Raw genomic sequence first — 13294 nt, 5'->3', positions numbered from 1 at the left:
ATGCACGCAGATCCCACAGGAAGAGCTGAGACTGTCACTTAGGATAAGGAAATGTGGGCTAAACTTCTTAACTTGTTATTTTCAGATAAAGAGTTACTTAGTTAAAAAATCAACATTAATTGAACCGTAAAAAAAAAAAAATCATTCAACAAAATTCTGCATGTGTCTTTGTAATGATTAAATACAAATCAAACACTGGTCTTTATATTGCAAATATTGGCGACATAAGTTATTGCTTTGCCACAGATAATTTACATTAATCCAAGTTGCCTGAAAACCACAAGGACCCACTGCACACTACAGCCACCCAGTGTTAAACTTAAAATTCCAGACTGACTATCATGCCCAAACTTCTCAACCTCTTGGACAGGAATTGTAGACAAAGACAAAGACAAAATTAATGGGTAGGGTCAAAAAAACAAAATCAGGGACAGATTTTAAATATTACTTTTATAAACTAATAAAGTTGCAGGAATAGCAGTTTTTTGCATTAACATGCATTGTTTGATGGATATAAAGTGTATAAATCGTCTATCATTATGAAATGACTTTTAATCCTCAATTACTTGTCAGAAAACCACACATTTTATGAGGGACACACTAAAACTATGAGGCAAAAATCTAGGCATTCAAGGAAAATCTGGACAGTTGAGAGATATTCTACTCACCCCATAATAATCTGCCCAAACTGATACTGAGCTATCATTGGAATCAGGATGATGGTCTCTCAACGTAAGGATAATCACTACCATAGTTCACAAACAAAAATTTAAGTCACATATAATTTTTACCAGATCACAATCAAACAGCTCAAAATATCTAGTGAGCTCTTTGGAAAATGCACCTGAGAAGTGGTCCCTGCTCCATGCCTAACTTTATGTTAAAACCAGATTTCAATAATGCTGTGCTGGTACTGTGACAAACAGGAACTGCAAATAACAAGATATAAAAAGACTGTCTCACCTCAAGGTAATCGTAGTTGCAGTCAGGATGGTGTTCCATACTCAGTGTTCCAAAGGCAAATGTAATAATTAAGCCTGGATTCACTGAAATAGTCCAGTAGCAATCCCTGTTTGGAGGGTAGTTACCAGGATATCCAGGGGAGTTAATGGAGCCGTAAGTGCCTTCAAGCTGACCTCCACATTCTGCAAATAAATAAATAAATGACTAAATAAAGATTTTCAGATTATAATTTACTTGCAAGAGCCACTCTTTAATTAGTGAGAGAATGTAGGTAGTGACAGGGTAATATTTAATAGCACATGTGCTGTGAAACATGATATATGTTTTAGATATTTAAGAAGTCCGGTGACTCATAACGCATCCACACTGGTGTGATTTGCATTAGATACAGAAATGAATCATTACAAAAGTAGCATTTATTTAGATTAATATATATATGATATTGCAATAAAATTGAAATATAACTGAAAATGGTTCGACTCAGCCTGTCTGCTGGAATGTTGGACTGTCCCTGGATGTGCGTTGCAATGAGAAAGCGACTGGTGGAGATCGCCCATTCTCACACTCTCATGGCCTCACAACAAAGGGAGTAAGATCTGGTCCCTCCCTGTTTGTTGATATACCAGACCACTGACATGTTGTCTGACTGAATAGCAATTGTTCCCAGAGCAAGAAAGGCATGAAGGGCCTACAAAGCTAGAAGGACCGCCCTCATCTCTAGAACATTTATCTGCAAGCTGGTCTCTATGGGGGACCACAGGCCTTGGACTGTCCTGACCAAACAATGCCCCCACTTGAGTTGGGAGGCATCCATGTTCACTGTGGTTTGGGCCAGCTTGGAACAAAAGGTCATCCCTCCACAATGTCCGGAGAGCACATCCAGCATATGAGGGGCAACCAACAAATTCGACAGAGTTGGATTGGATAGGTCAATAGCAGTTCCAACAGGGACCATTGTACAGCTAGAGTCCACTGTAGAATTCTCATGTGTAACCGGGCACATGGGAGAAGAGTTATGGTTGCCGCCATCGAGCCTAAGGCCCTCAACACCAATTCCGCCATTGGGAGATGAGAGTGGTAGATCAGAGAAACATGCATCCTGAGGTTGTGAACTGTCTCCGGGGTCAGGAAAATTTTGCATTGAATAGTATCTATCCTGGCACCAATGTAGTCTATCACCTGTACAGGATCTAGGAGAGATTTGGATGTGTTGATTGTGATCCCCAAATGCATGGCAAGAGTCAGGAAATAATCCCTGGTTTGGGAGAGTAGATGCCTGTTGGGAGCAATGAGGAGCCAATTGTCCAGGTACGGATAGTCCTAAATCCCCTGAAGCCTCAGGTGAGCCACTACCACTGCCATCACTTTGGTAAACACCCTGGAGGCTGTGGTGAGACCAAAGGGTAGGGCTCAAAACTGGCACTGATTGACTCCTAGGTGGAAGCGGAGGAACCTCCTGGAGCTTCTGTGCATTTTTATGTGATAGTAAGCATCCTGGAGGTCTAATGACCCCATCCAGTCACTCTCTTGTAGGTACTGTTATGTGACCATTCGGAACTTCTCTTTGGCAACTGACAGGTTCAGGGTAGAGAGGTTCAGAATGGGCCTTAAGTCCCCCATTTTCTTTGGCACCAAAAAGAACCTGGAGTAGAAGCCCAATCCGGACTGATCTGGGGGGACTGTTTCGATGGCTCGTTTTTCTAGCATCTTGGAAATTTCCTGTGCTGCTGCCTCGCCTCCCTTTGCATGGGTGGTACATCTGGGAGGTGTCTGGGAGACTTGGGGGAACCCACAAAGGTGATAGAGTATCTTCTGGATATAGCAACATAGAACAAAGACTATAGTGTAGGTAAACTGGTCCTCCAAAAATTAAATCATACAATATCACAGTCAAAGGAGGCAGCGGAACTCAGCAGTAAAATTCAAGAATTTAATCCCAGAACAAACAGTAGAACAAACAATAAGCGCTTTTGCAGCAGCAGCTGCTTCATCAGACAAATAAAGATCCAAACTGTAGTACTTTTAAACAGCAAAGCAGCCAATTAGCATGCAAAACCAATTAGAAATTAACAAGAGCCCTTAAAGCCACACCAGAAAATGCAGCTCAAAGCTCATTGTATAAATACAAAAACATTTCATTCATAAAAACATATAAAGCATTTCATTCAACAGCCAAAAAATGCAGCTCAGAACTCTATTAAACATGAAAACATTTCATACTTAAAAGCATATAGAACATTTCATTCATAAAAACATTATAAAAATACTGAACATAATTAATATCTATCTGGCTAAGGGCCTATTCATTAAAACTGGTTTAATAGAAAATTTATCATTAAGGCCTTTCCCCATATTAGCTTTCATTCTAATAATCCAGTTCAATTCTTTGCTTTCTACCTTAGTTCTATGTGGCCCTCCCCTTATACCACATTGACTGCTTCAACAACCATAAACTTAAAATTGTGCTGAGCACCTAGTAACATGATGTGCTTAGATAAAGCATTAGTCTCAGCTCTCCTGGAGATATCATATTGATGCTCCCTCATCCTGTCTCATAGCCTGTGTGTTGTCATCCCAATGTAGAAACAGTAACAAACCGTGCAGTAGGCTAAATAAACTAGATTCACTGTTACAGTTAGCTCTGGCTCTGAAAAACATCTTTTTATGAATATCTGGATGTTCAAATGCAGCACTACTGTCAATCAAATGACAGTAGTTACATGCCTGACAAGGACATGTACCAATATTAAGCTGTGTATCAGTACTGGAGTTAAACTTTGGATAACATAGCAATTTCTTAAGTGATCTCTTATTCTTATACATATAGCTCGGGGCTTCTCCTACTATTGATTCCACTGTCTCATTAGATCTGAGTATATCCCAGTGTTTAGCATAGATGTCCTTCAACAATTTAATGTTGCTGGCATAAGTAACTGGTACTCTCAGTTTACAGTTGATCACTTTCTGTTTGCAAAATTGAGTGGGTGAAGAGAAATGTGGCTTACCTTCCTGAGTTCTAGATGTATATGCTCGAGCTGACTGTAACACAGTGAGTCTAGTTTATTTAGCCTACTGCATGGTTTGTTACTGTTTCTACATTGGGATGACAACACGCAAGCTACGAGACAGGATGAGGGAGCATCAATATGATATCACCAGGAGAGCTGAGACTAATGCTTTATCTAAGCACATCATGTTACTAGGTGCTCAGCACAATTTTAAGTTTATGGTTGTTGAAACAGTCAATGTGTGTATAAGGGAGGGCCCACATAGAGCTAAGGTAGAAAGCAAAGAACTGAACTGGATTATTAGAATGAAAGCTAATATGGGGAAAGGCCTCAATGATAAAATTTCTATTAAACCAGTTTTAATGAATAGGCCCTTAGCCAGATAGATATTAATTATGTTCAGTATTTTTATAATGTTTTTATGAATGAAATGTTCTATATGCTTTTAAGTATGAAATGTTTTCATGTTTATATAATGAGTTCTGAGCTGCATTTTTTGGCTGTTGAATGAAATGCTTTATATGTTTTTATGAATTAAATGTTTTTGTATTTATAAATGAGCTTTGAGCTGCATTTTCTGGTGTGGCTTTAAGGGCTCTTGTTAATTCCTAATTGTTTTTGCATGCTAATTGGCTGCTTTGCTGTTTAAAAGTACTACTGTTTGGATCTTTATTTGTCTGATAAAGCAGTTGCTGCTGCAAAAGCGCTTGCTGTTTGTTCTGGGATTAAATTCTTGAATTTTACTGCTGTGCTCCGCTGCCTCCTTTGACTGTGATATTGTATCCTCTGGATATAATCTAAAGCACCCAGCGGTCCATTGCTATGGACTCCCATGCCACTAGGTGCATGGACAATCATCCACCGACTGCGTCCAGAGTAGAACAGTCGGGCAACCCCTCAGGGTTGTTGTCCGGGTCTGTCAGAGAAGGGATCTCAAGACCCAAAGTTCCTCGTACTCCCTCTGCCTCTGGGCCAGTGTCCATTCTGTTCCCCTCTACCTCTGGGGGAAGAAGAGCCCTGAGTGTCCCAGGAATATTGTGACTGCTGGAACCACATCTTCTTTTGCCCTCTCTGGTTCTGGGTAAAGGACCTTTGAGGGTTAGAGAAGTGGATCCTGAAGGCAGACAGTGTCTTCCCATTCTTCTCACTCTGGACTAATGTCTCCTTGACGGTCTTACCAAAGAGTGTAGAGCTGTCATAAGGAGCATTGGTAAAAGACGCCTTGAAGGGTTCGGAAAAATGGCATAGCCTGAGCCAGGCATTGCTCCTCATGGATACGCTGGACCTGACTGCCCTAGCTGCTCCTTCCATAGCATGTGAAAGGAGTCACATGGACATGTTAGATATTGCTTTTAAAGTGGCCATCCTCGCGGAGAAAGAAGCATTGTCCTCCTGCGACATGGACTTGGGGGAGGACTCCTCCAGCTCCTTTACCAGATTGCGTTGGAGTCTGGTGACATGGGCAAAGTAGCTCAGCACCCTAATCAAAAAGGTAGCTGAAGCATACACCCGCTTCCCTAGGTGGTCCATTATCCGGGACTCACGGTTAGGAGGGTGGACCGAGGAACTCTCTTGAGCAAGTTCCTTCTTAATGGCTGCTGCTACCACCATGGCATCTACGGGGGAGCCCTTATTCCAAGCTGGCCTGTCTATGGGGAGGCTAAGGATCTTATCAAGTCTTTTTAGAATAGGTTCCATGGTGTTCTGTTCCTTCCATGCCTGTGAGGTGACCAGATCCACCAGAGGATCCGCGGGAGGGGGCACCAAGGAAGTAGATGGGCCCATGCTGAAAGCCTACAGGAACACAGACTCATCAGAAGAAGGTTTGGGGGTAGACCGACCTCCCCATTTGCGCAGTATCTCCATGATGTCTCCAAAGGAAACATCCTCGGGAGGTGACCTAGGGGAACCCTCTCCATCATCTAAGTCTGTGTTCTCAGTGAGGGACTCGGGGGAGTCCATGTGCATCCTCTTGCACATATACTTATGAGGTATCTCTCCGGTGGGGCTCTCCGGGGGGGGCTCGGAAGCCACTTGTTCCTCATGGGGAACCGTCTGGGGCTCATTGAGCATGGGCTGTCCCTCTGGTAAAATGATGGGGACTGTAGAAAGAGCCGAGGGGGGTCTGGGAGGAGTCCGAGAGGGCAGTCTGGGGTCTCGATCCGATGGAGAGAATGGTTTCTACCATGTCGAATGCTGAAGGAGATTGAACCTCATGAGAAACCAGTAAGGAGGCCAGTCTCCCTGGGTCTGATGAGAGAATCGGAGCCGGGCCCAAGGTGGACGGAGCTCCAGGGGAGGGAACCTGGCACGACAAAGTCAGTGCCGATGGAAAAGGTTCCACTCCCTCAGATCTGACACCTAAGCTCCAGCTCCAAGAGCAGCTCGGATCCAAGCTGGTCAGATCCGAAATGCTCCAGGCAGCTGTCGACGTTGAGGAAGCTGGTACCATCGGTGCTGACCCCCTGACCAAAGCCAATCTCGGATCCTAGTACTCCGAACCCGAAGTTTGGATCGGAGAAGGAAATATAGGTTAAAAAAGGGAAGTGAGCCCCCCCTGAGGGAGGGGGGCCTGGCAATACTCCCATCTGGATCTGTGTATGGATAAAACTCCTCATCATTTTACCCAGATCCAAGTCAGACAAGGAGCAAGTGGACCGCGACGGGGCCATGGACTCCGACCTGACAGGTCGGGGCACTGAGGCCCAAGAAGCTGGATGTGTCTCCTCTGGCTCTGGGAAGAAGCTCGCAGATCGGAGCCGAGGGGAGTCACGGATCCGTGGTGTCTTGGTAGGAGAAGCGAGGTCCGGAGACCTTTTTCTCTTTTCCCTCGTCTTTGACTCTCTGTTCCTTACTCTACCCCTTTTCTGCTCCACTACCACAGGCTTTGGTACAGGAAGTTGAGTCCCAGCCTGGGAGGGAGAGGTGGCCACAGCAGCAGCTATGACTGAAGCTGGAGACGAGGAAACAGCGTCTGAAGGAGGAAGAAGGCCTTTGAGGGCCAACTTGTCCTTTCTGTCTTTTATGGCACTGGGGTTGAAGCCCGCACATATGTTGCAGTTCACACTCAAATGGGCCACACCCAAGCACAATACACACAGAGTGTGGCCATCCGCTGGTGATAACTTATGGCCACACTCTGTGCAACACTTGAAAACAAGCTTTTCAGCCATACTAATTATTAGATAGCCTAATAAAAAACAGGAAATTTCTTTCTACTAACTCACACACATACTCACTCACCACACTCGTATACAGAAAAACAGTAAAGGGGGGAGGGGAAGCTGCAATCTACACAACAGTACAAACTACTCTAACTAACCTAAAACTCTAACACTAGATGCACCAAGTGAGGGGAGAGGTGAAAGGTGACCTACAATGACAAAAAGTTTTTAGAAAAAAGCTACTCACGAAGGATTAACCCACTGACTAGCTGGAGTTCAAGAGACATGATGCTGAAGCAATTCGCAGCAAATGAGATCTGGAGATGGAAGGCAATGGAGGTGTATTATGGGTAAGGGGAGGAGTTTGGAGCTCAGAGCTGATGCTAGTAGAAGTTGCCGGCTCGGATCTGATGCAGATCCATAACCCACAGGTTGAAGATAAAATGAAGTAAACTACTTCAGATTTAAAATATAACTGAAAACACCTTTAGCAATTTTAATATAATATAATATATAACTTTCGCATCAATATTCAGTCTCCATCTGTAGCATGTATAATGTATACTTTGTGGCAAGCTTGCAGTTGATGGGATGGATACTTCTGCTTTAATTAAATAAATGATTTTGGGCCAGAACAATAATGTAACTACTGCTATCTCAACATTACATTCACAGCCTGAAAAGCATCATACCAAATTTAGAATACAGGAACTGAATTTATGCAATGAATCCTTAGTCAAACAGATGGTAAAACATTAAGGTACTTCTTCCTTAACTGTAATAATCCTCTCTATATTATACAGTTACAAGAAGGCACCTTCCTTTCTTAAATAAACGCAAAAAGAGTAAACTAATATTCGATCCACTTAGCTGAGGCTAGTTAACTAAGTGGTCACATTTCAAGAGGGGATGTAATGTGCTTCAGTATGGCAGGTAATGATCAACAGATCAGCCTTTTCACCAAGAATGGCTTACATCTCGTCTCAAGGCTACTGTATATTGGCTAAAACTTTTTCTACTCCTATAGCACCTTTTCAGGAAAGGTCTATCACTTGAAAATTCCAACCTAGAAAACTCCAAACTAGCTATTATTTATTTATTTATTTGCTTGCACATGTATGTACGCATTTATGTGTTTTTTATTTACATGTGTTAACCAAATTACAGCATTGTTTCCCATGCACCATTTTCAGACTCTGCCCAGGAACACTGTTGGGTTAAATGGCTTACTCACGTCATATAGTAGGTATTTGTAGGTTGAGTGAATCAAATCCTGGACTAGAGGAAAAAGCTCATTAACATCTCATGGTCTTTATCCTCTGTGCTAACTGCCTGACTAAAGTCATGGACAAAGGCAGCACTGCACAGTGGTATCAGATCACAATTAAACAGCTCAAAATATCTAAACAAAAAGATTCCCAATCTTGTATTCCTCAATACACAACCACACACGTGCACGTGCGTGTGTGTGTGTGTGTGTGTGTGTGTGTGTGTGTGTGTGTGTGTGTGTGTCTGTATATATATATATATATATATATATATATATATATATATATATGTGTGTGTGTGTGTGTGCTGACAGCACTTTCTCTATACCAAGGCAATGTGCCATTCACTCATTAAAACCATCTATGAGCAGAGGGGGAGTATCCATGTTTATGTGCTTCCCTTTACTGAATATGAAATCCATCAATATGCTAATCTGGAACTCCTGCATATCTTAATCACACAAAATTAATCCAGTTATCACTTCATTGCCAACTACAGCTCCCCCTCAATGTCTCCTGATGATCATGATAACTACCTTAATAAGCTGGATTCTACACCTATTAATCCCAAAACACTAATATTCTGTGACTTCAACTACTCATCCTTTAAATGGAAATTGTTATACAACAAGCAATAAATACAGTCAGTGGTCCCTTGGTTTTATCAATACCAATCCTCTAGATGTAATTGTCCAATTTTTCACCAGAGGTGACAACATAGCTGACCTCATCCTTACAAACGTTGCCTCTGGCTGCACCACTAGTAACATCATTCCTTCCTCGATAAAATCTGGCAGTTAAACTGTCATCTCCTCCCTCAGCTCTAACACTATCCTTCCTCATAACTACCACATACAGAGATTATTCCAAAGCCACCCTAATATCTTTATGTACCTGAAGAAATACAAAAGCGTCCCCCCCTCTCCCACTGACCTAACCATGAGGGGTGTTCCTATTACATGATTAAGAAGCATTCTGTCGAATGCGTCCTGATCGACCGTAAAAGAACGAAAAGGCAAAATAGCAAAGCGGCTTTTAAGTGAATTCTTTCCCTGGAAAGAATTAAGTTTGGACACTTCCATTACTTTGCCATTTTCAGCACTGTAGTGTGATCTCGGAGTTGGTATATTTAAGTAGGGGGTGTGGGGATGAAGCCCCCCACTTTATGTACTGTTTTAAAGTGGGTTTTTTTTTTTTTTTTTTTTTTTTGGAACAAAAAATCGGTGTTCTGAGGTTTCGACATTGTAAGCTTTTGCTTACATGAGGTCGATTAATCATTGTTCGCTTTTTTAAGGATTTGATGATGTAATATAGACCCTCACAAGAGCGCTACTTATACCTCCGGCTTCTATGCTCATCAAAACCAATGCATGGAGAACTTATCCTTATTCAGTATACATATAATAAGAAATTAAAAAAATAGCCCCTACAATAGAAATCCTGAATGAACAAGCTCTAATATAACAGGAAAACAAAACTGCTTGCTTCATATAAAAGAATACTTATCCTACTTCCTAACATAAGAAAGCACTTAGGCAGACTACTAGTGAACTCAAACATGCCATTAGGAATACTATGATATGATAAGAAATAAAAGTAGCCACCTACTCCGGGGAAAACTAAAAGGTATTTTTAATTATGTAAGTGCAACAAGTAACAGCCAACACACTGCAGAAATCTCCATTTGAACTATTCTGATTCCAAAGACAAAGCCAATGCTCTAGATGATACATTCAGTTCTAATTTCACCTTCTAACTCACCCCATGTTCCCTCCCTTGAATCACTAAACCTTCCTCCAAAATCATTAGGGTGCAGATCCTAGAAGCTATCCAAAAACAAAAGGAATAGCTCCTTGGCTCCAGAAAATATACCAGGCTGTCTCCTAGTTAGGGTCTATCTTAGAACATCGAATATTTAACAGTTTGAATCACTAAAGGTCACTCTTTAGTGATCGAACTGTTAAAACATCGAATGTTCAGAAAAAAAAATAAAAACAACAAAAAAAAAACTAAACAGTGTAGGCAGGGGAGCAAGCCCCACTGCATCCCTCACACCCCCTGCTACTTAAATAGACCAACTCCGAGACCGCACTACATTGAAGTAAACAGAAATCACCCCTTATGGAGATTTCCGTCTACTTGTTCGATGTTCTGCAGTTTCGCTATTCCTGTGTCAACAATGTCAGATTCAACATTGTCAGCTTTCGAGAATTTAATATAGACCCCCTAGTTAGTATGAAGTACAACATTGCTGAACCCTCCTAAGCAAGTTCAGCCTTTGTCTCTTGTAAAGAATGAAAGAAAATGTAAGTGCCTTAGGGAAATTTGAGTATGTGACAAAATGCATGAATCTGAAATGTACTGTACATAGAGACGTGACAGTCTACACATAGTGGAAAATTACTGAGAGAAGGGTCTGTCTGAAAGTAGTAAACATGCCTATATATGGAAATGCATCCGATTTTCTTTTTCTGTCTAGAGATGTAATGATGTCATGTAACTTTAGAACTACAGGGAATGCCCTTATTGGTTAATCATGCTTCCAGTGTTCCTATTTGTTCAGTATTACTTTTCTAATGAGTCAGCATTTCATTGTCTATATAAACTACAGTTTTTGATTGTTCTGGGAGTCACCCTCATATTTTTCAGAGGCTCCTACACATGTGTAATAAAGCTACTGAACGAGAGGAAGTCTATTTTCTTTATTCTACAAATTAGTGCCATGACTCAGATCTGATCTGGCAGTGCTGCCAGGGCTGGTGGATTTGCAGCTTTTGGGACCAAGACAAAATTTTGTCTTTTCTTGCAGTATCTCCACCACTGTCCTGTCCGAATGAAAAAAAAAAAAAAAAACTGCAGGGCACATAGAACATACTTTCATATGTTTATTCCATTACTCTCTTTCAGTTCAAAGGTAAATAGCATGATTTTCTTTGTGTAGTGCCTGATGTGTGATTGAGGGATTAATCGAAAAGTTCTGGTGACATAAGTATGCACGTGTGAGTGTGGGTTATTATGGCGTTGATCATTGTTTTCTTTCTGTATTAAACAGAATAAACAGAAGTGATCATTTCTGATCATGGGAGCAAATGTGGGAAGTTTTAAGGAGCCAGAAAAAGGAACTCCTGCAGGTTATATTTATTCTCGTGTGTCCCCGGACAGTTGTTTGCATTTGTCTCAGTGGGTCTCCCTCACCAAAAATGACCATAAACTTGCATTTCCCAAAAATGGGACTTTTAACAAAGATATTTTGTCAAATTTACAAACCAGATTAAAGGAAAAAGGTAAAAAGGTACTGGGGATGTGTTGGGCAGCGCTCAATCAGTGGATGGCTGAAGAGAAGGATAGAGAAAAGGACTCTATTGTATCTAGATTAAAAGATAACCAAGAGAGATTAAAATGTCAGCTGAGGGCTTTAAACTACACAGCTAGAAAATTAGATGTCGCAAATTGCAAAACACTTCAAGAACCTCCTATCAAAGGCTTATATCCTGTGTCGGAACTATCGAAATTACAGGTTACAAAGTCGTCCGAGGATGACAACATATGTCTTCCCACTGCACCCCCACCCTATAATCCAGCTCAACCGGTACAACAACCGGACAACGGCCTGCCAGCACCCCTCCCTCTTCCACCAGTTCCACCACCACTTCCAGTAGATAATGGGCCACTGCCCAGTATTCCTCCACGTCGTAATCCACTGGAAGTTAATAGGGAGGCAACCCCACCTCCCTCAGAAAGTCATATTGAGCGCCATAGGCCTGATTCAGACCCACAGGATGATAAGCAAAGTCCAGATTCTACCTTTGGAAGGTATGATCTGACATCTGGAGGACACCCATCGAGCAGCCAAAAGGATAGAAAGGGGCATAATAAAAAGACCAAAGGAGGCACTTATGCCCATATGTATTTTCAACCTAGACGCAGGAATTGGGGCGAGAGCAGGCGAAGCCACCAGTATGGGTACGGCCCCTATGGTCAGTTTCCTATAATAACTAATAGTGAGGATGGATATTTTGGACCTGACAAATTTAATCCTGACTCCAATAAGTCCCCCTCTTTGGAGGAAGTTGATCATTTGATGCCCCTCAGAGAAATTCCTAACCCAGCCCATTCCCGAAGTCAGGATGCACCAGCCACCATTGTGGTGCCTCGGTCGTGGTTGGCAGTAGATTTCCAAGCAAAAACAAAGTCCCTCCATTCAATTCGAAGTAACCCAGCAAAGTTTCAAAGAGTTTTTATGGGACATGTAAACTTGTAAAATCCTACTATTGAAGAAGTCCATGCTATACTTCAATATGCTGTCCCTCTGGATATTTTTAAATGAATTTGGGATCATGCTAACATCCCCACCCCAATTCCAAAACATGGAATGACGGGTGATGACAGTTTTGAAGCAGTACATCAATGCCTTATTGATGCAATAATTGTCATTGTCCCTCCAACCCCAAATTGGTCAACAATCAAGGCAGTGGTTCAAAAACAGGACAAATCTATCGAAGACTATCTTAGCCATTTAACTGAAGCCTTTGAAGCTTATTCTGGCTACCCTGAACCTACCAAAGGAGCAGCCGCCAGTGGGTTATCTGCCACCTTTGTGGACAGTTTGCGACCGTTCCTTCGTGATAGATTAAAGGAGGTCTGTCTCAGCTGGCCAAGCTTAGGCTTACATGAATTGGTAACCCATACTCAATATCTGTCTGACCAACTGGTTGTAAAGCAGAAAAAAATCCAGGATGACCTGGTGAATGCCCAAATTCAAATGTTTACTGCATTTGCACAGAGAGGCATGGGCAGGGGAAGAGCAAGAAGGGGAACCCCCAAGGAAGAAGTAGAGGAGGTCAAAACCGCAACCAAAACTATTCCGGTGGTTATCAGCAACCACAATACC

The 13294-nt window shown here is 42.0% G+C and overlaps 1 protein-coding gene across 1 annotated transcript in view; it reads right to left on the bottom strand.

Annotated features, from left to right (window-relative positions):
• Positions 1-13294, bottom strand: part of LOC122792709 (cubilin-like) — a 3134001-nt gene that overhangs the window by 2752587 nt on the left and 368120 nt on the right. Inside the window, exon 15 of the mRNA XM_044060295.1 lies at positions 964-1145. Coding sequence (XP_043916230.1) covers positions 964-1145 — 182 coding nt within the window. The remainder of the gene's footprint in view (positions 1-963; positions 1146-13294) is intronic.

Source organism: Protopterus annectens, chromosome 2.part0, assembly GCF_019279795.1.
Source record: "Protopterus annectens isolate FY-2018-M chromosome 2.part0, PAN1.0, whole genome shotgun sequence".
Taxonomy (NCBI): Eukaryota; Metazoa; Chordata; order Ceratodontiformes; family Protopteridae; genus Protopterus; species Protopterus annectens.
The sequence above is the reverse complement of the archived record's forward strand: the minus strand, read 5'-3'. Positions and strand labels throughout refer to the sequence as shown.